This window comes from Dysidea avara, chromosome 7 (genome assembly GCF_963678975.1).
Source record: "Dysidea avara chromosome 7, odDysAvar1.4, whole genome shotgun sequence".
Classification (NCBI taxonomy): Eukaryota; Metazoa; Porifera; class Demospongiae; order Dictyoceratida; family Dysideidae; genus Dysidea; species Dysidea avara.
This window is the reverse complement of record NC_089278.1, coordinates 29,008,325-29,033,076: the sequence shown is the minus strand read 5'-3', so window position 1 is coordinate 29,033,076 and position 24,752 is coordinate 29,008,325. Positions and strand designations below refer to the sequence as shown.

The 24,752-nt window shown below is 36.6% G+C and overlaps 2 protein-coding genes across 3 annotated transcripts in view; one reads left to right on the top strand and one right to left on the bottom strand.

The window, feature by feature from the left end:
* Window positions 1-1,441: 1,441 nt before the first annotated feature.
* Window positions 1,442-24,752, top strand: part of LOC136260602 (uncharacterized) — a 24,284-nt gene continuing 973 nt past the window's right edge. Inside the window, exons 1-7 of one of the 2 annotated variants that reach the window (XM_066054399.1) lie at window positions 1,442-1,715; window positions 4,674-5,102; window positions 6,777-7,230; window positions 7,276-7,339; window positions 12,540-12,595; window positions 16,684-16,788; window positions 20,185-20,522. In XM_066054399.1, coding sequence (XP_065910471.1) covers window positions 4,695-5,102; window positions 6,777-7,230; window positions 7,276-7,339; window positions 12,540-12,595; window positions 16,684-16,788; window positions 20,185-20,522 — 1,425 coding nt within the window. In that variant the 5' untranslated portion in view covers window positions 1,442-1,715; window positions 4,674-4,694. Of the gene's footprint in view, window positions 1,716-4,673; window positions 5,103-6,776; window positions 7,340-12,539; window positions 12,596-16,683; window positions 16,789-20,184; window positions 20,523-24,752 lie in introns of both variants that reach the window. The other variant, XM_066054398.1, reaches the window with a different exon arrangement.
* The window catches only part of LOC136260603 (uncharacterized), an 18,914-nt gene continuing 13,897 nt past the window's right edge, over window positions 19,736-24,752 (bottom strand). The window contains exon 7 of the mRNA XM_066054401.1: window positions 19,736-20,545. The gene's annotated coding sequence lies outside the window, so the exon portion shown is untranslated. The remainder of the gene's footprint in view (window positions 20,546-24,752) is intronic.

The window sequence follows — 24,752 nt, the reverse complement described above, 5'->3', positions numbered from 1 at the left end:
ATAGCAGTTTTTGTAAGTGTGCGACAAGAGGAAGAAAAATAAGAAGAAAAAAATGAAGAAACTAAGCCAATTTTTGAAGTCGCATATCTCGGTAACGTGTTAAGCGATTTCGCTCAAATTTGGAATGTGGAGTGCTGAAGTTGTAGGGCATGTCCACTGCAAAAATCGTCTTGTTTCATCAAGGAAGCACAGAGCTACGAAGGTGCGAAAATTGCGTTTTCTTTCTTCCTGTCAATATTATTGACAATATACTCACGGGTGTTACGCGCCAGCTTCTTTGGCCGCACGACACACTACCGTGTGTCTTGATGTGGAAAGTGATTGTGGATATACATTTTGTGCAAGATGTGCACTGTATACTCAACCCACAATCAATCTATATAGCATAAATATGCCACCACCATTTGTGACCGGATTTGCGAAAAGGGGTCTTCCACACACATCCAATTTATCAACTTTGACAACTCATAACTTCAGATTGGAAATGGCTATTGATTTGAAGTTTGGTCAGTATTGAGAACCAACATAGCTTAGTGGATGGAGCAATTTGCAGGTTAATATGTTTCTTGAATACTGAGTTATGGTCTTCTGAGTTCATAGAATTGGATGTGTGTGGAAGGCCCCTTTTCGTAAATCCGGTCACATTTTCTGAGTCAGTTAGAGACTGCCAATCTGATCTTTGTGGCTTTAAAAACCCTTGGGTTTTTAAGATTCTCATGGTGGTTCTCTTAATTATAATGTAGTGTCTACAGATATGCCAAGTCTCACGCATTGTGCGTGAGTCTCACTCATTTGTGTCGAATCTCACGCTCACACGCATGAAGCCATTAATCTCACGCATCGCACATTGGCTAGCTAGCTAGCTACCTCGAGGACCTTTACAGCTATCTGACCAGCCTTCTTGGTTATAAGAAAATACCTGAAGAGCTTATACACTTGTAGGTAATGGAAAATTATTGCAAAAACTAGCTATAATTTTTGAAGACTTTTTTTTTTTTTTTTTTGCTCTCAGCCTTTGAAAGTGCATGCGTAAGTGTGAATCACTTTTAGAAAATTTGGAGTTCTTGCCTGGTTTAGGCAATCTCACTCCTAAGTAATTCTGAACCTTGGCATCTCTGTGTCTATGTATTTGACTGGAATACTGCTGGCTTTAAGAGTGAGATAAATACATCTACCAATATATTTACGCAACTTGAGTTTTATAATACCTTCCATGAAGCAGAAGCCAAGACATAGGGTAGCTTGAGGTCACCTGTTATACGTATCCACTCCACTGTAAAAAAATCTTTAAATAAAGGTCACTCAATCGTCATTGTTACGCAGAAAACTTGTTGACCACAAAACGGCTTGTGCGGTGATCACGTGACAACTCAGTTTCCTGTATTACGTAATTTTGTGGTTGAGCAAGTCTGTACATAACGAGATTGGTAAAACAGACCGGCACTCCCTTGAATTACGTAGCTCAAAAATCAAATTCTATTGTGGGCGTGGAACCAAAGACTGGTTTGAGCTCGGGTTTGAGCCTTCATCGCCGGTACAATCGTACGTATAGACCAAGGCATATTGAGTCCCTCGGTTGTGAACAGCAAGTCTTTCAAGTACTGCTCGATCACTTTGGCTCACACTGAGTCAGACCCGGCAGTCCGCAAGCTGTGACGTTGGGAAGCTAGCAAGCCAAGGATTCCGGAAAGCAAAGATTCGCTGAGCCCTGAAGAGTAAGCTATGTCAATATGTTTTTATTGGTACTCGAGTATGATACTGGTTGCCAAACATTTCCGTGTTCCTGGCCATGACGGTGAGATGAAAGGTTTTAATAAGGAAAAATACGTATAACTGGCTATATAAGGGCCTACAAGATCATTAATATATTTACAGTATCTGGTAGCTAATTATGCATGTATGTAGTAAAATCACTATAGCTGACTAGCTATACTGAGCATCACTGGTCATCAGTAGCTAGTAACACAGCAAAACAAACGGCTGCTGCAGGGTGCCAGTTAATTGCCATGTAATAATATTGTTCATTTTACTACAATGTAATTCCCCTTACCAACGAAACTGTACAGATAAAGCAACAAACATGCATAATACCGTGTCGGTGTTAATTGTGTTGCAGCCATGCAAATCATGATCTATCCATACATACATATAACTCATATACCAGGAAGTTTGGCATGAGAAAATTTTGGTATGGTAAATTATTTGAAATATAAGTGTCTTATTGCCAAGTCTTTCTATCTGATAAATATCTTTTTAGCTAAGCAAATTATTTTTCTCATGTATCCAATGTATAAAAATAAGTTTCATCCTACCAAGTTTATCTGCCATGTACCCTTAAGCCATAGCTACATATAAAACCTTCTAAGTATGATATTATTATGAGTTATGTACCAAGTATAAACTTTTTGTAACTCTCATAATTATGTTGTTTCATTAGGACAGGTTAAACTACACAGTGTGTGTATATGCAACTATAAAGCAACTATATACTACTACAATCCTAGTGTTGTATTTCTAGCTGGCCATATAGTTTCATAATTAGCTACAAAGCTTTGTAATGATATAGTTTACTTGGTGTAATTTTCAATCAAAAAAAATTGTTAAGCTTCTGTATAGTTACCAATTATGCAATGAGGTCTGATGTACTACATATAATAGATATACTACACCAGTGGTGGAGATCAAAGGCGCCACGCTGTGGTATATAACTGATATACCACATTAAACTATGGTATACAAGTGATATACCACGTTTTTTGTGGTTATGCTTACCATATATGGTGTAATTTCACACATTCCATGAAATCCTTATCTAAACAGTAACCAAATAGCAAGTGCCAAATCAAACAACATTTATTCACCCCATATTGCCAACTGCTCACCATGTCATGTTCACCTCTGAACTTTTATTCAAAGTACTAACTATATGTTTTGTAACATAACTGTATCACAATGGGCAAGAATCTCCTTTAATTGTAACATAGTCTGCCTAGTAATCCCATTCAGTGTTAAAGCCACAATGTGTATGTGTATGTACAGCAATGCTAACTGTATGATTGCCTGTATAGCGTAAAGCATCAATTATCAGCATGTAAATTACCAAGTAATGTAACTTTGGGTAGGAAAATCGCATCGTAGATCGTAAAAGTTGTGTGTCACTAGAAACATCTGGAGCACCTCTATACAATATACCCTAATTTCAAGCTCATGCATTAATGTGACACCTAGCTACAGGTGCATAAGCAGTGACAGTTGATTCTCAATTGTCGTACCTTATTATCAGCACTCCATTACCACTAATGCTTCAATTATCGGCACTTTTGCAACCAAGCACCTGTTTACTACCCTTGCAAGCCTCAAAATTCCCCAAAAAATCCCATACATGTACATTGTACTAATCACACCCATTAATCACTCAAAAAACATTTAGCAGTAAAGATATGAATTTTTAAACAATGCAACGGTCATATATAAATAATGAAAATGTACAATAGCGTTAACGTCACTCTCATCAACACAATAATGGAGTCTGTAATACACACTAGCATGTATTATAGAGACTACAATACTTAGTAAGGACAAATCAAATCCCTTCTAAGCTCATCCATAACCGATTAGCTCAGAAAAGCAGTCTCTGTGTACACACATATATACATATATTATACTTTTCTACTTGGTGGTTGTCTTTGCATGTCATGAACATTTTGTTTTAACCTGCTTTCTGCAATGTTAACTAATATCTTTGAAAGCTTAGTCTATTCAGCACATGATAAAGAGGGCTAGAGTGTAGGAGTAGTACTGTGAACAACCCTGCTTCTGATTCTATCTTTCAGCATCTGTATAGGAACCTGATTATACTATTTATCCACTCTCCAAATCTTTTGCCCCATCTTAGTGGTATCAGTGACAAGTTTACCCACCGCTTTCGCTTCTTAGTAGCCACTAAATGACAATAAAACTTGAGAGGAGCTAAGCATGATTATGATCTTCCTTCCCCTCCTTCATGTTTTCATATCTCAACAAGGTTCACCAGTCTTCCCTACACCACTACAAAGCCTAAGTCAACAAATACAAAGCATTAAACAACTTTGAAGCTTCATTGGGCAGTTTCACCTCAATATCACATCTACGCCCTTTTAATAGATTCCATAAATTATCAACACATTCAATGGGATATCTAGTAATCTCATGCCGATAATTGAAAATATTTTACCAATAATTGAGTGCTGCCAATAATTGAGAGTTTATGACAATGCAGCTATAATCACTGTGGCCAAATAAATGAGCTGTAGACTGAAAAGTGAAAGTGAAGTTGAAATAGAAGAAAGTGAAACTGATTATTGTATAAGGAAGTACAGGAATAAAATCATTTCTACTGCTCTAATGACTGTCCTATAATGGCTAAGTACATGTGCAGAACATTTTTTTCATGCTTCTTAAAGCCAGACCTGTCAATAAAAAATGAAACTAAGCATGCATGAAAGACAGATGTGTTGAAAGGTGCATGCATGAATGCCCCAGAAAAGAAAATACTATACTCAAATCCAACATTTAGTATTAAAGATTTGCAGAAGTCTATATAGTAATAAATATGCAGTTCTGTGGGTACTAGTAATTATCTCACATGCATAATGTTATGAAGTTATAAGTTTTGTTTTTCTGGTGCACTTCAGAGATACGCACTACCCACTGAGATGTCCGCTACTGATAGTGGGATAATAACCACAGAGTTTTCTACTGATACTGATGACACCAGGGATGACACTCTTTCACCTTCACCGCATAATGGCAATGAACAATGTAAAGAAGATATGGATATTCCAGTGGACTCTAACTCAGTGAATCATGATATGGAGCATAAGGAAACTAAAGATACTACAGTCAGCCACACTACACATCGCTTTACAAGCGAAAGTGGTGAATCAACCAATGGTTTAACTGAAGTGCAAGTTATAAAAGTGTTGAGGTTCCGTTTGGTGATGAGCCTTTTAGTTATAATTTGCTTTGTGATTATGTTATATCAAATTCCAGTTATTTTATATTACACTGATACACCTGGCCAAGGCTCTGATTCTGGTGGATATGATTATGAAGATTGCTCTGTTAGTGCTAAATTACTTCATAATTAATACCATAGGGTCTGGCTATTAGGCACATCTGCTTAATGAAACTTCATTTAAATACATACATTTTGTTGACACATACATTTTGTTGAACGCATGCATACACCTATATAGCTAACAAAAAATCTTCATCATGGACCCACTCCCTGGGGGTGGTAGTCACTATGTAAGGGTAGCTCCAGGAATTTTGGTGATATTTTCCATTGCATACACACTTAAATCTAGAGGGTCTGGGGGAATGCTCACCCTTGAAATTTTTGAAAATTATAGATTCTGAGATCAAATTTGATAACAATTTTTGCCAAAAAAATCCTTAAAGCTGACTATTTAAACAGATGTTAGGAATTGATTGATATAGGCTTGCTGTTTCTGTTTGCTCAGTCAAAGAGCTAAGAGGTGAAGTTATGTTAAGTTTGGAGTATTAATAATAGCTGCATACAACAAACCTAAATGCCATACTGGGGAGTCTGGGGGCATGTTTCAGGAAAATTTCAGGTCTTAAATGCTCTGAGATAGAATTTTCTGAGTAACTGAAGTTACTTTTAGAAGGTACAAAATGTGGCCATTCTATTAGAGTCTATTTTTGAGTATTTCAAATTGAGCTTTTGATACCTTTGCAAAACTCAATTTTAATTGCCTGAATATGCTTGACCAGTTTCTGGAAACATCACAACCCCCATCCCAGATTTACCTTTGCTATGTGTACCAAATATTTGGAGTGTGTGGACCATGATCTCCATACTGCTTTGCTTGGGAAGTATGCTAGAGAGAGACATTCCTATTGCTATTGGCCATGTACCATGTGAAATTTCATGTCTCACAGTATTGACATTAATTTTATTCTCTCATCTCATGCTGGAGCTTCATGTTCTATTATGTGTGCTTATCAACCACAACTAAGTACAAGAAACGAGTATGCACTTAATAAATGATAATTTTGCACTTAATTATATACATGCACTTAACAACCAGACTCTAGGGTAGTTACACTATGTTACTGTATGACATATTAAAATCCGGTCTCAAATAAATTCCTGGTTCTATACATAAAATCCAGACACAGTACAATAGCACTGTAGTACTGTATTGTACAAGTCACAATGGTTCAGGCTTTCCTGCCCAAAATATCACCCAAAATTCAGCTTTAATTTTCCTTCATGACAGTTTGGCAGTATTGGTTAGGCATAATCAAGCCCAAAAGAGTGACCCCAAACACTTCCAACTAAATTTACTTCCAACTAAATTTTTTACTGACTGACTGACCGACTAATGCCTTCAGGCTTGATTTCTTCACTGTTCACCATTGCTTAGGTTTGAGATGTCTCTTTTCGCCTATCACAGCAGCTATACAATGGATATATCATGGACTGACCTTTGTCCTCCTTTGCGTCCCATTTCTTTCTCCACTCACCTGTAGGTGTTGATTCTCAGGTAGCACATTATGGCTTCCTTGTGCTGACTAGCTATCACAGTTGTAATGGAAACCATTCATAATGGTGACTGAGAAGTGTTTCTCATTCTGTTCTCACTAGGTAGTAACAACAATCTAGGCTCACATGATCTCTATCCAACAAGAACAGTCATTCAGTTTGTACTCTGTCATTGTTATAGATTGTATTTCATTGTGTGTGTTATACTGATACCTTTCTATAGGTCAGTCCTTCAGCACTAAATATTAGTTCACTGTTAGAGAAATGTGACAAAATGTTGACGATAAGCATAACTAATACTGATTTTCCAGAATGTGAACTAGATTTTATAGTGGGTCTATGGTCAATATTTGACTTAGGAACTGGCTCACCATGTACTAAGGATGCACTATCATTTTTCTGCAATGCAACACTTTTATTATGTAATGGGAACAGTTCTTCAGTAGACCTGACTGAAGAGTGTGAAGAAGTTCGAGATAACAAATGTGCTTCTGAGTGGAGAATAGTGGAGAATTTCTACAATAGATCTGTCCCAGATTGTACAAGTTACACGTATAGTGAGGATATGAATCTTACCTCCTCAAAAGCTCCATCACTTCCTTGTCCAAATGGTTTTGATCATTTTTGTGGCTCAACATGTTTACCAGTGTGTGCTGGGGATAATTTATATTCAGGAGGTAATACCCTTCTTCGTTCAATATACATCTTAGTAGCCATATTAGGAATTATTGGAGTAATTGCAGGAGTCATCACATTAATAGCATTTTATTACTATCGACAAAAAGTGTAAGTGTTATCATTACTGTATGAAATATTTTGGCACCTTTTGAAATTCCAACAATTTATATACAGTGCATGTTCACATGACTCTCTTCTCATGCTTTGACTTATACCACAAAGTCCGGTAGTTAGGCACATACACCAAATATAAGTTCGCAAAAAATATTGTGATTAACATTGTAGTATATTGTTAAGCGCATGCACCTAATAGATAAACCTCATCGTGATTCACTCTCTTGGGGTAGTGTGAATTGCAGTCATTACATGTACTAATATTTTGAGTCCAGTTCTTGTGCACTGAAACCTTCGTGTGGGAGCATACTGCAGAAGACTGCTTCACTTGATAAGGCCCCTATTCGGTGATTATTAGTTTCTCATCCAGCTTTTCTAATTATTATGATGCGGGCGGGAGGGTATTACCATTATGCCATTATTAATTTTTATAATATTAACACACTGATGTACAGACCTTGTCCAAATTGTCTTTCTTTCTTACTACAAACAATTCCTTCACCAGCTGATTCTAATTTTCGTGATCGCCAACTATTTTTCGACAGTCAACTGAAAGCCTGCTTTGATGAAGTCGATAGAGCACGATTGCAACTGGCACTGCAGCAATTTGCCAAGGAAACAACAGTTCTCCTGGTGATATATAGCGCATTGTAGCGTTCATTAACAAAAATTATAGCAGTTTGATATCACATGTTCTTCTGAGCATGCGCAGAGTAAATAATAGCTTACCATGCGGTAGCTTAAGAAGGATGCGGGCGGTGGATGAGAAACTAATAATCACCAAATAAGTATAGCAAACACACGTATTTTGGCTTTGTACTTTGTGAAATTTTGCGCTTTACACTATTAGCAAACCTCTAGCTTTTCTTCTCTTGTATAGCTTCGTCACATGTTGCCGGAGCTTCGTGTTCATCCACATGCGCTTATCAACCATGAGAAAGTTAACAGATAATAATATGCGCTTAATATATACGTGCTTTTCAGGGGCGGATCCAGGAGCTGGCTAGGGGAGGGGCACAAACAGGGTAAGTTGTAGGTGGTTGCATGTATGGGGAGAGCCATATTCTCTATAGTTCAGTGCTGCTTTTTTGAAGCAGCAAATAATCACCTCTTAGTGGTGTCTCACTGTTAATTTTTGCCATTTTGGCCTTTTCAGATGGTTGTGAAGTCTTAAACTGTTTAAAAGGCTCTGAATGTCTTAAATAACAGCAACATGATAATTATTTTTAGAGGCGCTTAGTACGCACGAAGGTGCTGAGTAACTATTTTACAGTTAGTTTGACTTCAGTTTGCTTTGGTTTCAGGTGAATTTGTAATAAATGCTAGTAAAATGTGCATATTTTCATGAGTTTTAAACTGATCTCGGTTGGCCTGACAAAATTTACTAGCTATTTTAATCAGAAGCATGGCTGGCTCCTCCACAAGGTGGAGAGGGGGGCATTTGCCCCAAATGCCCCATCCTGGATCCGCCATTGCTTTTAACAACCAGACTCTATGGTACTCCTTAGCTATGTGTGTCATGAGAGACTAATCATGTGGAACACCAAGTGTGTGTATGTAGTGATGCTGCTGCTGGCTTGTTAATAGGCCTCCATTAAATATGCCAGCATAATTTAAAGCATTATAGGCTTATCTGCTATGCCTGCATTTTGCAATAGTATCCTGGGTTAAGTCGTAATTTTTAGTAAATTGTTTCTCAAGATGGTGCGTCATGTGACAGCAGAAGCTATTGCTAATAATCTAAACGAGAGTTGCTAATAATCTAAACGAGAGTAATAGTGATATAGAAATAATACCAGCTACTGATAATAGGGAGCTTGACAGTAGTACTAGTAAATATGACGACGATGGTGGCATTGAGCCTTGAGTGATATAGAAGTGCGCAGTTGTGCTTCTTCTACAAGTTTGCCGTCCAGTTCTTCTAATGATATATCAGCTTCGTCATCAACAGGTAACCAAAGGCCTGTAAGAAATCTATTACAAGTGTTGAAAGCACCTCAAAAATTGAGTCAAGTCTTTCCAGAAAGCGAAAAGTTGCTAGTAATCCTCCAATAGGGAAACGTAGAAGAATTCGTGTCTGATCCTAATAAGGTAACTGCTCAGCGACGTGTACAAGAATATAGCAGTGAGCCATTTACAGTATCAGCTGGAAAACTATTTTGCAATGGGTGCTGAGAAGAATTGAGCCTAAAACGCAGCAGTATCAACAATCATGTAAAGTGTTCTAAGCACAAAGAGAGAAAGGTAAAACTTGCCACAAAAGATAAAAGTGAAAAAGATATTGGAAAAGCATTGCAGAAGCACAATGAAGAAACCCATTTAGTGGGTGAAACTTTACCAGAGGCACAGCAGGTTTTCCGTGTTAAAGTTGTCCACGCTTTTCTAAAAGCTGGAGTACCCTTGAATAAGATTGACTGTTTTAAAGACATACTAGAACATAATGCATATCGACTTACTGACAAAAGGAATTTGTTTGATCTGGTTCCATTTATCCAGCAGCAGGAACAAACACTATTACAACAGAAAATCAATGGTAAGAATGTGTCTGTAATATTTGATGGCACCAGTCGGCTCAGAGAAGCTCTTGCCATTGTTATACGGTACATAACAAATGATTGGAAAATACAGCAAAATTTGATTCGTTTGCAGATGCTTGCAAAAAGCCTATGTGGAGAAGAGCTAGCTCGGGAACTTATCTCTGTCCTCTCTGTCAACTACGGTATTGCTACTAATCAGTTAATTGCATGCATGAGAGATCGATCTACAGTTAACAATACAGCTGTTAAACATTGAAAATTGTTTACCCTCAGCTAATTGACATAGGGTGTTTTTCCCATATCATTGATCACGTTGGTGAACATTTCGTCACACCAAATTTATCAGTAGTTGGATCAGTCTATTTTCTCATAGCCCTAAGACAAAAATGATTTGGAAAGAACAGACTGATAGATCAATGGCTAGTTACAGTGCTACACGTTGGTGGAGCAGGTGGGAAGTGATGGAACAACTACTGGTTCAATTTGGAGATGTAGAGAAATTCTTGAAAAATAAAAATTTAGGGTCTCCTCACATACGATCAAACTATTAGCCGTTTTTACAGATACACAGAAGAAAGCTTTTCTTGAAATTGAATTGGCTGCAATAGTAGACTGGGGAAAGCCATTTGTCACTGCCACATACTCCCTAGAGGTGATGGTCTGCTTATTGTGAGTGGCTATGACATTGTGGAAACTATAAAGGCTGCTATTTCTGTGTCTGATACACCAAATGTGTGTGGTGTAATCAGGAGATTATCATCTTTAGTGCCGACATTTCAGAGGTCACACAATCTGTTTGAGTATGCCAGGAAGTGTGTACAGCCTGAAATAGAATACTTTCACAAGCAGCTTGCAACTAATCTTAAAAACTCCATAGCTGCTTTCAAAGCAGCCAGGTCATTTTCTCTGCAAAAATTACATACCATCAAACCAGAAGTAGATGTAGTTAATACACTTCAACTATTTTCCATTTCTTGATTCTTCAAGCGTTCTTGATGGTCTGAAAAATGAGTTACCATTATACCTTGCTAAGGCTACTGATGTCTCAGAGGATATTTCCTGCTTGGAATGGTGGAAGCTTAATGAACAAGGCTTACCATGCTGGTCTGCAGCAGCAAAAAAGGTTTTGCTAGTTCAACCATCCTCTGCTTCTGCAGAGCAGCTATTTTCTCTCTTAAATAACTCTTTTTTCTCTCAACAGCAATCTGGTTTGCAAGACTATAATAAACTTCTGTAATGTTGCAATACAATAGTAACACTTGATATGGTGTGTTTGTACATGAGTTAATATATAGTGACATACTTTGTATACATAAGCATAATGAGAGCATAATAGGGTAAATTACAAGCATAATAGGGAAACTTTTTGGGAAATTCCCAAAAGCATTTTGGGCAATTTTTTGAGCATATTTGACTGAGGCCTACTTGTTAATTGCTATTAGAACTTGCAGTTCTTGTACCAAAAGTATATATTTTCTCTGTATATGAAAACTCTTAAAAGGATACTTAGGAATCTGTGTACGGTTTTTATCTGAAGCTTTTAACAAAAGCATTTGCCGTGAAGTTTCTATATACAAAACCTCTTAAATGGTCAGGATTTCTGTGGTTCTAAACACGGTTTGTGTTTCATCGTAAAGTGAACCCTATTCCAATCCCTACTACAGGGTACCCTGTAATTTGAGTTTGCTGGCTAAAACTAAGGATGTTTATCTATGTTAGGTTTCAGTGAATTTGAGGTGAACTATACGATTGTCTCTCACCCTTGGTCTACTCACTATTTGGTCTTAAACTCACTTTTATGCAATTAGTGTGTTCTGTGTTGGATAATTTTACCATGCCCTAGTACAGTATTGTCCATGTTGTAAAAATAAAGTGCCTTAAAAAGCCACTTGTTACTATAATTATATATCCAGGGCAGCCCACAGGAGGGTGACTGCATGGGGAATTTGATTGGACCCCACTCCGTTCACCCACTCTGTTGGGGGTCCCCGTCGGTTTTATATATTTTCCCAGAATTGTAATGCCTTAAGGCCTTAATTCATAGTCTGTCTAGGACCTCTAAAATGTACGTGACCTGATCTGATTGTGGAAAACATATAATACCTTTTGGGTACATATAAACAGGTTTTAAAGCAACATCAGCACAAGATGGCTACTTCTTGCTAAAAGTTCTTACCAGGTCTGCATAGCACACACGTTGCTCTACGGACCTTGAGAAGACACTGGAATGATTTGAGACCATGTCATTGACTTGACAAAATTTTTAATACGTAAACATAATTTAATGCCATTGTGGTCCATCTAGAACTCCCAGAAGCAAGTACTTTGGCCTAGAGTTCACCATTGCAACACCCACTCCTTTGAGAGGACTTGTGATCCAGCATTGCCTTTGAAACAACATATCTAAAATGGCATGAAATTGTTTCTTGTACCCTAGATGCTCTGAAAGGCCACAAATATCTCCATATTCAAGAAACTTTCACCCACAAAACAGTCAAGGCTGGTGAGTTTTTGCTATAAAATAACTTTTTCTATGATGGTACATTGTGCCCAAAAGGTAGGCTTTCCAAAATCAGGTCACATACATAATTTCATTACAATAGTTTTAGCTGTGAAATACTTTAATAGCTGTCATACATCTTCTTTTATTTTTATAGAATGCAGTTTCCACAAATATACATTGTGTTTAATGCTATCATTGTGGAACTTGCTGGTAAGTGTGTAGCTATAATTGACCAACAAACATTAATCATTTGTCAGCTTGCATGAGATTATCCTACACGTTAATAGCTACATTCATACTGCACTAGTGCCTATGATTATGATTATGATTATATACTGGAAAGACAGCAAAACAGCAGATTATATCCAGGAGGGTTAAACCCTCCTAGACTTTCAATGCTGCAATCTACCTTTGTCTATAGACCTCGTGTGCACTAAGGCATGGCATCATCAAAATTGCACATCCGCCATTTTTTTTAGGGGGAAAAAATATTCATTCCATGCTAGGAATTTTATTTAAAATGCAATGCGAAGTAATCGTACTAAAAAACAGAGGAATGCTAAGTTACTAGATAATAGTACATTACATACTTGTTGCATGGCGAGTTATTCCACCCATGCTGGGAAGGTTTTAGAAATAGAACACTTGATACTTTTGCCCTCATTTCCCTCTGATATTCCCCATAAATTATTGTGAAATCTGAAGCTGTAGCAACTTAGTGTGTACAGGGTCTATACTTTCCATGGCTGCTTTCTATGAGACTGTCACATAAGTGGTCTCATAGGTCTTTACCTATATGGATTTAGGAAATTGAATAATGTTGGGAGCACTTGGAACACAATGAAATAGTGGTTATGATATTTGTTGTTTTGGGAGTATTGAGTTTTGTACAATTATATTCATTAGATTATATGACGCTGTAAAGTTTGAATAAAGCATTTTGCTTGTCAGGAACATTTACTGGTTACTTTAATGCAGTGTATTTAGCGTTGCTGTAACTTGAAAAGTTTAAACTACATATGGTATATGTTACTAAACATGTCACATAGGTATGGCTAAAATAGCAAGTATTTTTGAGTAGTCGATCGTTAATGCTAGAGAGTACTCAAACACTAAAAATCCATGATCGTTTCAGCCCTATTATATGTCATTATTTGTGACCAGATTTTACAGAACCGATCCAAATCGCACATCAGGCAAAATCAAACTAACACCACCAGTGGATAGCTACACTATCGTAATCCATGATCGTTTCAGCCCTATTATATGTCATTATTTGTGACCAGATTTTACAGAACCGATCCAAATCGCACATCAGGCAAAATCAAACTAACACCACCAGTGGATAGCTACACTATCGTACTACAAGTTTTGACCCTCAGCACTATTCAAACTACACGAGGATGGTTTTTACATACGTCTTTTCTGGGTGGTGTGGAGTGCTCAAATGGCGGTTTCAGGCCTTGTGAAGGACCTGGCTTGGCAAGAGTCAGTGGTTTACTGGTGGACAGCCTTATAATGTTGGCCAGACGTGTTCTCTGCTGATTTTGCTACACATCAGCCACTAAGGAGCCAGCACAGCCCTGTAATCTCGTGTCTGGACTCCAATCGTGGTCTGCCTCCATTTTGCGGTCTAACTTTTGCCCTCCCCGCCACCCCCCAGCCTCCACCCCCCAGCCTCCACCCCCCAGCCTCCACCCCCCAGCCTCCACCCCCCAGCCTCCACCCCCCAGCCTCCACCCCCCAGCCTCCACCCCTTTGCGAGCACTCGTGATACTACTTCGCTCGTCCAATTGCTCAGATTTTCTATCTTATTTGGCGGGAAACTGTACAAGCAGCTACAAGTACTGGAAGTGGCTTGAAAGGTAACAGATTGATGCATCTTTTGTGTAAATTTCATACGCGTGCTTGCTATCCTTGGAGAGTTATGCTGGCTTCAATTCTTTAAAACCGTCTATCTCGGAACTTCTAATGTGCGATTTGGATCGTTTTTCCAAAATCCAGTCACATTTTCATTTTAAATAACACCCATATGAATCCCCTTCAGAACACTTCCCTTGTTTCCCAAAAAGGAGTAATCATACTGTACAATAGTACTGTATAGTAGCGACCACAAAGGTGTGGGCATGACCCGTGAAAAAACATCACCCAAAATCCAGCCTCATATTTCCCTGATGACAATGAAGCAGTATTGGTTAGGTAAAACTAAAGCCCAAACAATTTCAGTCAGCTTCCAACAAGTTGGTATGGAATTTTTTTAATTATTAAACAGAAATTCTAATGACTGACTGAGTAACTGAGAAACTGACTGACTGATGCCTTCAGACAAGCATAACTCGATAATGGTTAAGACTACGGGCTTAGTTTTTTCACTGTTCCACATCACTTCAGCCAGACACATGCCTTTTGGCATACTGCAGTACGTACAATGCATTCTTCATGGACTTACCAGTGTCCCCCTTTGTATCCCATTCATCTTTGCTGATAGCGAAAGGTGTCAATTTAGTGGTAGCATGTGAAGCATGGCTTCCCTTCATTACAGAAATTGTCCATATTTTTCATAGTGGCTACCTTGGTTTCAGAGGTGCTTTCGAACAGCTCTTGATACATAATGCTGTGTAACGGGTTGAACATAGCTGACAATGAAGCGTAATGAATACCAGTACTTCGCTTTTCAGGCGATAATTGGTAGCTGGGACACACAGCACCATTTCTTTTGATGCGGTATGCGTGGGTTCACCAGTCATAATAATTTCATTATACTAAAAAGTTGACAAAGTACACAAAAAAATTTTCAACTAGAGTAGGGACCATAGCACATTGATAAAAAGTACTGAAACAAGTTGGAGTTAAGCCTCCGCCTAATATGCCGGCATAATTTTGAGAATAATAGGTCACCACTTTGGTGAGAATAATTCCGGAATAATAGGATGGTTACAGGCATAATTTTAGAATTATCGGACGTCCACGGGAAATTAAGGGGAGTGTCTCTTCTTGATTAACTAGAAGAAAGAACCTAGCTACTAAGAATGATAGGTAACTGGCATTATTATACAAGTGCTGGCTGAAAGAGGCTGAAATGCCTCTAAAAGATCGATATACTCTAATAGAACGCTCAAATACTCTAATAGAGCAGTCAGATCGTTTCGTGTTAACAATCTGCAGACAGCATCAGGGATTTAACTGCATGATTATCTGAAACTTTTACATCTTATACCAGTGTATCTACAAACATATTGATATTATTATCTACTAAACGTAGCATGTAGTTATAGCTACAGCTTTGATACACTTAGCTATATTATTATTATTACTCCCGATAACCATTTAAAGTCTGTTGTAATGGCTACAGCCATTATGTGTAAGGTGAAATGCTTCATTTATGGTTAGATATTAATTAATTCTGGCAATACTACAGCATCTTGAGAACTAAGCGACTATAGCTACAGAAACTAAATGGGCATTATTATGGAATAATAGGCTAGATAGACGAATAAAAAAAAGAATAATAGGAGAATTTTTTGGGAAATTCTGGAAAGAATAATAGGTAAAATTTTGAGCATATTAGGCTCAGGCCTAGTTGGAGTAGTGCATGATATTAAATCACAGTAAAACAATAAGAAGTGTTATATCCCTACTGTGCATATCTACATGTATTATGGTTTCTTGAGCACAGTAGGGATATAACACTTCTTATTGCTTTACTGTGACTAAATATTGTACACTACTCCAGCTTGTTTCAGTACTTTTTATCCATGTGCTATGGTCCCTACTCTGGTTGAAAATTCCAATTTTTACTAATATAACTGATTCAGGGTAATAATAAAACAATTATTAACATTTATGACAATTCCTAATCCTAAAATGAGTTGATTAGTAAAAATATATTTAAATTATAACCTTGGTTTTGGACTGGTGGAATCAGTACTAATTTCTTATTGCAAACTATGTTGTATTTTGATGTGTGTATGTAAACCATTCATGACAGCTCCAGCAAGGCAGATGTTTGGTCTTGTGTCTTTCAACTTGGTACTCTAGTGCTATATAGCAAATACCTACCCACTTCCCACGCTAGAGTACACCAGCACTACTGAAAATACTATCTGCATTCGAGAGAGTTTACATTGGCAGCAATCAAATACAATATCTCGCAATCTCAGTAATTCTGATACTGATCAGAATGAGTTCATACAATCAGCCACATGGCACATTATAAAATTGACTTTTTATTATATTTACTGATGATGATATTTAAGGTAAATAAATAACAGCTATTTTTTTCTTTTTTCTATTCTTAGCATGCCTGGAATATCTACCTATTTTTGGACAATCAGCATTACTGTGTTCAAATCGCAATGCTCTTGTAGCAGCAAATAAACCTACAAACTTTTGCCAAGCTCAAGGTGGGTAAGCATTAGTAGAGTATACAAACCAATGTGTAGTAATGTTATGACACTGTACTATAAAATTCACTAACCAATTGTGATTAATTTGTGTATAAAGAGTGTAAAAGTGTATCTATATATTTATACAATAGTATTAGTGATTAAGTATACCAATACATATATCCGTACAAAACAGCCAAACTGTAAGAAAGGTACGGCCTTTAGTTGCCAGGGTGAAAAGGTGAGAATTCAAAGGTGGTGGCCAAGAAATAGCTGCAATGATGTTCATAAAGAAGCCAAATTGATAGCATTAACATTGCAACTATTTCTTCGCCACCTTCCATGCCATATTTTAATACAGTTTGGCTGTTTTTGTATAGTTTTCAATTATTTTTGTATTTTTATATATCCAGCTATAAGCTGGCTTTGGAACTTATTTTTACCCACTTTTTTTTTTACAATACTATGGTGCTTGTGGAAATAGAAGTTACAATTGTATTGCAGTGCATAATTTATTTGAGCATTTTAATAAAGTGTACATTTTTGAAGATATGTAATAGAACACACACGGAATGATGTACCTGTATGTAGACTTTCATTGGTAGATATATACAATAGAGCTGTGAACCTGATAACAAATTCAAAACCGGTTAACTGGTAACCAATAACTGGCAGGTTAGCTGGTTTCTGTGTAATACAGTGGTATTGGTAGACATAATGATACTCAATGTGCATGCTGGATCAGCTTTAGGGTGGTACCAAAGTGACCATCAACATCCTGTCTTACAATAACAGTTATTATAATCACATATTTACACATGCTTTGAGGTTATGTTATGATGTTAACACTTGTCAGTAGGGGTAATTTATGGTTTACCAAGTAGGTGGGCAAAAATGGTTTAAAGGCTTCTTAACTGGTAATTGGCTAACCTAGACAATAATAACCGGTTTTTTGCATACCGGTTCACAGCACTACTATACAATTCCGTATAAATGTAAAGTACAAATTAAAGAATAGCTACGATAGCATGCAGTGGATCAGTGGTTAGCGTTAGGTATGGAGGTATGACCCTGGATAAGTTTTGAAGAAAGAAACACAGAGCTACAGATGCTTTTTGTTTTTGCTTTTTTTTGCTGTCAGTATATCCATGATGTAGCACTCCAGCTTTTGGCCCCTCGACACACCACCATGTGTCTTGATACATGTTGTATTTGAAGCTTTAATTTTCAGAAATTGTAGTAATCAGATTTAGATACAGTAGCAGATAAGTAGTACTAACTATGAATTAAGGATCTGAATAGTGACTATTTGAATACAACATAGTTTGGTTTGAAAATCCCTATACATACATAGCCATGCTATAACATAAATTCCAAAGTAGGGATTTCCCACCAAATTATGTTGTAACACCCATGGTTGCCATGCCTTATTTTCACTGTGCTATCATAGCTAGACCAATAAAGGGGTATGGTGATTAAGGGGTGTGGTCACCATGTTCAAGTGATTAGACCATTAAGAGGCTTGATCTCTGTGCTTGATCATTATTAGTCCAGCTAGATCATTAATGGGTGTGGTCAAACCTATCGTGTAGCTACAGGTATCTTCTGGGTTTCCAATACATGCCTCTTACAGTAGTATAAGCACTTCAACTGTGACAGGATTTGCAAAAAAGGTACCTTTACATTTTACATGTCAGCAAATAAAATGATGTAACACTTGACTCCTAGCTTGTACTGATTAACTTGTTCTTAGCTTCAAAATGCAGCAAGATACTTTAAAGTGTACTCATGGAAATTTCAGGCAACTATATGCAATGATAAAAAGGTTATGAAGCTTCAATGTTCATAAAATGAGTCAAATTTTGTGTGTGAAAAAGGTACCTTTTCACAAATCCAGTCACAAATAATGTGTCTAAGGGCACACCACTGAGGATCCCAGTACTATCAGCAAATGCCATTGAAGAACTTGGCTAAACTTGAAACTTGCGCTACATTGATTCCTGAGAGCTTATTTGTTGTAAAGGTTAGAAAACAAAATTCTTTATAGACTTCTGAATGTACTATGCAATGCATTTTGTGATGGTAGTTTGCTTGTTTAATCTTGGAAATTTCATGTATGGAAACTGTTTCCCACAACCTTAAAGATCTTCGTTTAAATATAATTTTAAGTCTGACCCACATATATACATCTTTTACCTGATTGTCTACCTCAGACTATTTTCGTATTAGGGCTTTACATTGTTCACACATTAGTTCTACCAATATCATCAAAAATTTCTGGCTTTTTGAATTTTTGCCATTACTATAGATGGAGGGAAATACCAAAAAGTCGATGTCTGCAAAAATGCAGCTTATTAACTGATCTTGTTAAATGATGTGATTATCTGTATTTACTTACATATCATAATTTTATTTACACATTACAGGAACTGGTGGTCAACCACAATAATGATTATAGCTAAGCCTTCTAATGTGATAGCTGACACAACAACTAGTGTTGAAGCCTTCCAGAAACAGTCCCTATAATTTTCAAAATGGATAAAGTTTGTGGCCAAACTGCAACACTGCAATTATTTACTTTACAGTACATGATAATGCAGCATTGGTACAGATGGCAAATTTGCGTGTACATGTACTGAAGGTCTACTGGAACCACCAGTAGCCTAGGTAAAATTATTTTTTTCTTTCAATGATTATAGTGATGATTTAATAACTTTTGACAATCTTACTTTAACTATACAAATCACAATCTACCTGAGTGCCAATCAATAAATACACTGTAATAAAACAGTCTTCCAATAATTAAAAAAATGTGCAAGAAGGTTTGTGCCTTGGTAATTTACCCAGATCTACAAAGTCATAAAATATATCCAGTATGCATAACAACCAACTGCATTTGCCATTTGTATGATACCACATTTTATAGTTCCTGAATACACATGTCTCGCTCCTTTGACTACACAATACATCACCATTTCTTTAGTAAAACACAAATACATATCAATATATTATAGTATTGTGCTGTAACCACACATTAAGTACACAGGAGCTGTAATTCTAGTTACAGAAAATTTATACTGTTCAGCATCAACCATGTAACGTTACTAGATCATAAGGATGCAAACAAATCAGACACTAACAAAAAGATTTCAGTCACTCAAATAGAACCTTCCAATACTGTAATTGTAGCAGTCAACTGTTCTAATAAAGATTAGTTACAAAAAAAAGTTTCCAATTGCAGTGAATTTGTTAACCATATAAATTTGATTTTAACAAAGATACTCCGGACTAAAATTTCAATACTGGCCAGGGCTAAACTTCTTGTCATAAAATTATGTGCATATAATCAAAACATAATATGCATACTGTAGAAGTAAAGGAGCTACGTATATGTATTTCTTTTCATTGTTACAGGTTTTCTGCTACACTTCATCTACAACTGCTTTATGGGATTTTGGTGTTTCCATCTCTTTCATCTATTCTTTGGTCTGGTGTTTCCATTCAAAATGAAAATATTGTTGGATTCATCATCACGTAGGAGGAGAGTCTTGATGACTGAAGTTGTGACAGTAGTGCTACTCAGTAGTGTACCTCCAATAGTCACTATTAGTGTGTCAAAGTATAGTCTTGCTGCATATTACTGCTTTCCTACACCCATTGCTGCTGTATTTTATGGTCACCTTCTGCCACTCCTATTTTTGTTTTGTATTGGACTTATCCTATTGCTCATTTCTTTGCGGCTTCTTAGAAGAGTAAGTTTGAATGTTGAATAGTCCTAATGCTTGGTATGTCTTACAACAGAATGTCATGATAGTGAAAGTTTAACTGTATTGTAAATGATTGGTACAATATATTATTTGTAATGCTACAAACTTTTCGACTCTTCTTATAGCACTATTACAGGGATTTAGTACTAGAGGAGTACATAGAGCTGGGGTCTAGATGGTGCTGTAGACATTTTGTAAATTGTACACTGAATTTTTGATGTAGAGTAGTTTCAACTGTAGTAATCAATTATGTTTTATGAGTGGTCTTCATTAAGCATGGGTTGTGGGAATTAGTTCTAGTGGTGTATGATTTTATAAGCATAAATAATGGTGATATATAGCTTGCTAGCTATGGGATGCAAAGAACAATAATCACTCAATGTGCATGGACACTTGTATATTTGCAGCACCGTGCTTTGGGCATACTTACTATTGAATGAAAACTCGCTAGTGAATGGAATGCATCTGGAGGATTTTTACAATGTTGCATGCAATGAGTGTTCTATTAGAGTATTTGGCAATTCTGTTTGGAACCTTATATGAATTTTTTAAGGAAACTAAAGAGGGCCCTCTCCTGACCCACCATTGTTGTATTTGTGAATATGTGAATATCAGTAATTGAAAGGTGTTTTTAGATGTAATGTATGGTATATACTATCACAACCTGATATCTGTACAGAAGTACCCACAAAAGTCAATGGTATGATATATCCAACAACAAAAAACGTTGTATGCACATATGATATTTGCATGGCTAATAATTTCAAAGCATTATGATTATTCATAGCATAATTATGGACAGTGTAAATGAGGCAGGGATCCCAGCCAATGCTTATAGAAAAACATCAATGTCAACTGTGCTCTAATAGAACAAGTACACAGAAAAATTTGGAAGTTTCAACTAGAGTAGGGACCATAGCACATCGATAAAAAGTACTGAAACAAGCTGGAGTAGTGCACGATATTAAATCACAGTAAAACAATAAGAATTGTTATATTCCTACTATGCATCTCCATTATGGTATCTTGAGCACAGTAGGGATATAAAACACTCCTTATTGTATTACTGTGATTTAATATCGTGCACTACTCCAACTTGTTTCAGTACTTTTTATCGATGTGCTATGGTTCCTACTGTAGTTGAAAATTCCAAATTTTTCTGTGCACTTGTTTGTTAACTTTTTTTGTAAATAATTACTAGTGTAAAAATAATTTTCAAAAATTAAAACATGGGAATAGAGATCACTGTAAAAGTAAAGAAACAAGGGTCAAACAAGCCAGCATGTTAAACACACAGAGATCTCTATTTGGATTCAATGGCTATGGTATAGCTAGAGACTAAGGAAAATGAGTAGTTTTATATAAATAGGGGCAAATAAGTACTGAAAATAATCAGTAAGCACTAAGAATGCCTTTGTATAAATGTTTATTTGAGTCCAAATAGAGATCTCTGTCGTGGCGGAGGAAGCAGTTGATATGAGGGGGGCTGACCAGGGGCGAATAAATGAACTGAGGCACTACATTGTCTCTGGTTTGGTAAGATGAGACCAAAAAAAAAGGTCATAGCCAGCTGACAATAGCTGCCTACCTCACCAGCTACACATTTATAGCTGATAAACTACATAAAAATCCTTACATACAGTAGCTTACTAAACACTGCTCTAATACTGTGACTGCTTTATTAGAGTGACTGCTCTATTAGAGTATCTCGATCTTTATCACGGTTTTCAGCCCCACTCCAAGAAGGATGATTTCAGCGTGATATTATTCTGAGGGGAGCTTCAGCCCCCTAGCCCCCAACCCCCCCTTTCCTCCGCCTATGAGATTCTCTGTGTGTTTAACAAGCTGGCTTGTTTGACCCTTGTTTCTTTACTTTTTTCAGCGATCTCTATTCCCATGTTTTAATTGTTGAAATAATTTATTTTTACACTAGTTTGTTTACTTTTTATAAATCCATTAATAAATAGCTAACATGATAATAAGAGGTACTGGTAGTGCTTGATGTTATGCATACACAGTACTAAACATGTATATCAAGTTAGTCATCATGTACAGTAGTGATTAAGTAGTCAGTTAATTAATATTATCAGAATTAGCAAGCATATTTCCATACTATTGAATGTACTTTGTACTATGCAGCTTTGACTATAGGCAGTGTATAGCATGTTGTGGTCAGCAATAGTATGGCTTCTGATTTGTACAGCTATGTGATCACTTAGTCAAGTACACAGTGGTACACAACAACATTGTTGTTCTGGTATGAACTTAATATACTGTGGTTAAACATAGGTAATGATGCACGGCTTCAGATTTATCAGGCATGCATACTTGTGCATTTATGTGGTCACAGTAAGTCAAGTACATAGTGGTACACAACAACATTATTGTTCTAGCATGAACTTAATATACTGTGGTTAAACATAGGTAATGATATAGGGTTTCCATCACACATTTGGACTCTTGTTTCTTTACTTTTTCCAGCGATCTCTATTCCCATGTTTTAATTTTTAAAATTACTTTTCACTAGTTTGTTTACTTTTTATAAATCCATTTATAGTCGATAGCTAAGATGATAATAAGATGTGCTGGTGGTGCTTGATATTACACAGTACTAAACATATATATCAAAGTTAGTCATGTACAGTAGCTTTTAAGTAATGTTCCACTGATAATCGGATCAGTATTGTATCGGTGCCGATATTGGGTTTTTAGTATCGATTGGTATCGGTTAATTAGGTATTCCGATACTGATTAATAGCCACTCACGCCAATCGTCATCATCATATAACTATCATCATGAATGCTATGCTAGCAAAACGTGAGGTATAACAGGCTGGAAATAGTGTTGAGCATTATTCTAGCATAAAAGGTACAGGAATTGCTTTGTTAAAACATGAGCAACTGCTACTTACTATGTTTGCATGAAAAAGATCGAAATAGTCTAATAGAACAGTCACTGCACAATAAATATTCTAATAGAGCAGTCACACATAGCTAACTTGAGAGGTGTGTAAATTGTATGGCAATTATCAGTATCGGTATCTGTATCGGTGAAAGTTAATGCTAGGTATCAAACTGGTAGGTGTTTTTCTGTATCAGTGGAACCCTACTGTATAGTTAGTTAATATTATCAGAGTTAGCAAACACCAGTGTATTGTTTCCTTACTATTGAATGTACCTTGTACTATATTGCTCTGACATATCCAACTATAGGCAGTGTACAGCATGCTGTGGTCAGCAATAGTATGGCTTCAGATTTATCAAATAGGCATGTATACTTGTGCAGTTATGTGATCACAGTAAGTCAAGTATGCAGTGGTACACAACAACATTGTTGTTCTGGTATGAACTTAATATACTGTGATTAAACATAGGTAATGATATAGGATTTCCAAATGAATGTGTTAACATGAATAGATTGGATACTTATTAACACAATTAACACATTGGTTACCCTTGCAGAAACTAAGTCAGAAGATCAATGGCAAAGTGAACCTACAAGAAGCAAAATTGCTTGAGAATGGGTGTTATCATTGTGATAAGCATTAAAAAATAGGTCTTGGACATGAAGAAAGACATAGGAAGGAAAGTTATGTAGTTTTTATTACCAAAAAGTACTCACATTTTGCTCTAGCCCTGTGAGAAAAAAAAAACAATAAGAATAAGAGTAATAATAAGATGAACAAAATGGCTGAAAATGGCAGATTTCAGTTCTTTAAAAAAGTACTTTTATCAAGTCCTTTTGACTTTATCTTTGTTAGTGGACCTAAACGTCTTCCACATTAACTTCTAAGGCTTCTTTTGAGGTTGGAAAAGGTTTATAAAGTGGTGTTTAGTTGAGTGTTCTATTAGGATTTTGGAAAAAACATAGGCGATCTCTATTATAAACCACTACCATGATTCATGATTATGACTGGTGAACCCACGCATATCACATCTGAAATGGCGCCGTGCGCCTCAATTATCATCTGAAAAGTGAAGTATCCATTACGCTTCATTATCAGCTATGTTCAAAGCATTACGCAGCATTTTGAATCAAGAACTGTTCGAAAAGTACCTCTGCAATCCATGCATACTGCATCTGAAATGGCGTTGTACGCCCCAGTTATCGTCTGAAAAGTGAAGTATCCATTACACTTTGTTGTCAGCTATGTTCAATGCGTTACGCAGAATTTCGGATCAAGAACTGTTTGGAAAGCATCTCTGCTATCAAAA